At 60.0% G+C, this 1266-nt stretch overlaps 1 protein-coding gene across 1 annotated transcript; it reads left to right on the top strand.

The window, feature by feature from the left end:
• Positions 1-831: 831 nt before the first annotated feature.
• F751_0002 (hypothetical protein) lies at positions 832-1101 on the top strand (the record flags this gene model as incomplete). The annotated part of the gene is made up of 1 exon (XM_011401051.1): positions 832-1101. One exon carries the CDS (start codon positions 832-834, stop codon positions 1099-1101), a length of 270 nt encoding a protein of 89 aa, XP_011399353.1.
• Positions 1102-1266: the final 165 nt, after the last annotated feature.

The raw sequence follows: 1266 nt of genomic DNA on the forward strand, positions 1-1266 counted from the left end.
TGGCACTGGCCGCCTCTGTCCCTCCTCCTCCGAGGTGTGGCGAAGTCGCTTGCTTGGGTTGGCGAGGAGTCTTGGCATGGCTGTGATCGTGGGGTGCGCGTCGTCGAGCCGACGGGCATGCATGTATGCATGCAGTTGGGTATGTGCATGGGTTCGAATCTGTAGAGGAGATGATGTAGTGCAAGGGACCTTGCTCACCCTCACACCAAACTTCGGCACCCCAGTGACAACGGCGAGCCAGCGCATCCAGACCAGAGCACGCAACAGACCCCTTGTCCAATGGACGTTGACGTCGTGGCGGCGGATGATGCCCCCTCGACTTCGAGACCTCTTGCATCCGCGGGCCAGGTGATTGTGTTGGGTGGACTGAGTTGGTTTATTTGATTGGTGTGCGACAGGCCTGGCTGTGGCGGAGTGAGGATGTGATTCTTAAGTTTGGTGTCTGCAACTTATAGGCGAATACACACATCCCACCCCGTGTTTTCTCGCCCTGTGTCGCAGGACTCTCAGACGCCCCCTGTGCCACCCGGCGTGGTCAACAAGCTGGACGATGCGGAGAAGAGGGATCAACAGTGGCAAAACGACGCCACGGTGAACGAGTGGCGGACGGCGCCCGGCGAGGCGGGCACGCTAGGCCGATTTGGGAAGGTGTGTGAGGACTTGGTGTGCCACTTCGGAGGGGGGGCCTCTGGGGGCCACTGGAGTGTCCCCAAGCATGCGTGGCTCTGCTGATCGAGACACCCAGACACACACACCTATCGACACCCTGCGCCCGCACTATGACAAACTGTAGGTGCTCGGTGACTACACCACAACCTCAATCAAGACAACATGGAACGGCTTCCGGGACATTCCCAAGAAGAAGAAGGAGAAGAAGGAGAAGAAGGAGAAGAAGAAGGGGCAGCAGCAGCAGCAGCAGCAGCAGCAGCCCGTGCTGGATGCGCTGCGTACGACCACGGACGACGTCGTAGCCGTCCTCTCCGAGTTCCGCACCGTCGGCGACCTCTTCGCCACCTTCCACGCCATCCGCATGGTGGAGGAGTTCGAGCGGCGGAAGCAGGCTGGCCGGGCGGATGCGGATGCGGCGCTGCAGCTGCTTGACCAGACATTCTTCTACAGGTGGGTCTCGTGCGCGGATGATCAGACAGGGGCGGGAAAAGGGTGGGGTGAGTTGTAGGCGAACTGATGCCGTGGATTCCTTGTTTGATAGGGAATGGAGGGTCCCATGTGAGCAGGTCGTGTGTGCTGGTTGGATCAGGAATGCTT

This window comes from Auxenochlorella protothecoides, assembly GCF_000733215.1.
Source record: "Auxenochlorella protothecoides strain 0710 contig710, whole genome shotgun sequence".
NCBI classification, from domain to species: Eukaryota; Viridiplantae; Chlorophyta; class Trebouxiophyceae; order Chlorellales; family Chlorellaceae; genus Auxenochlorella; species Auxenochlorella protothecoides.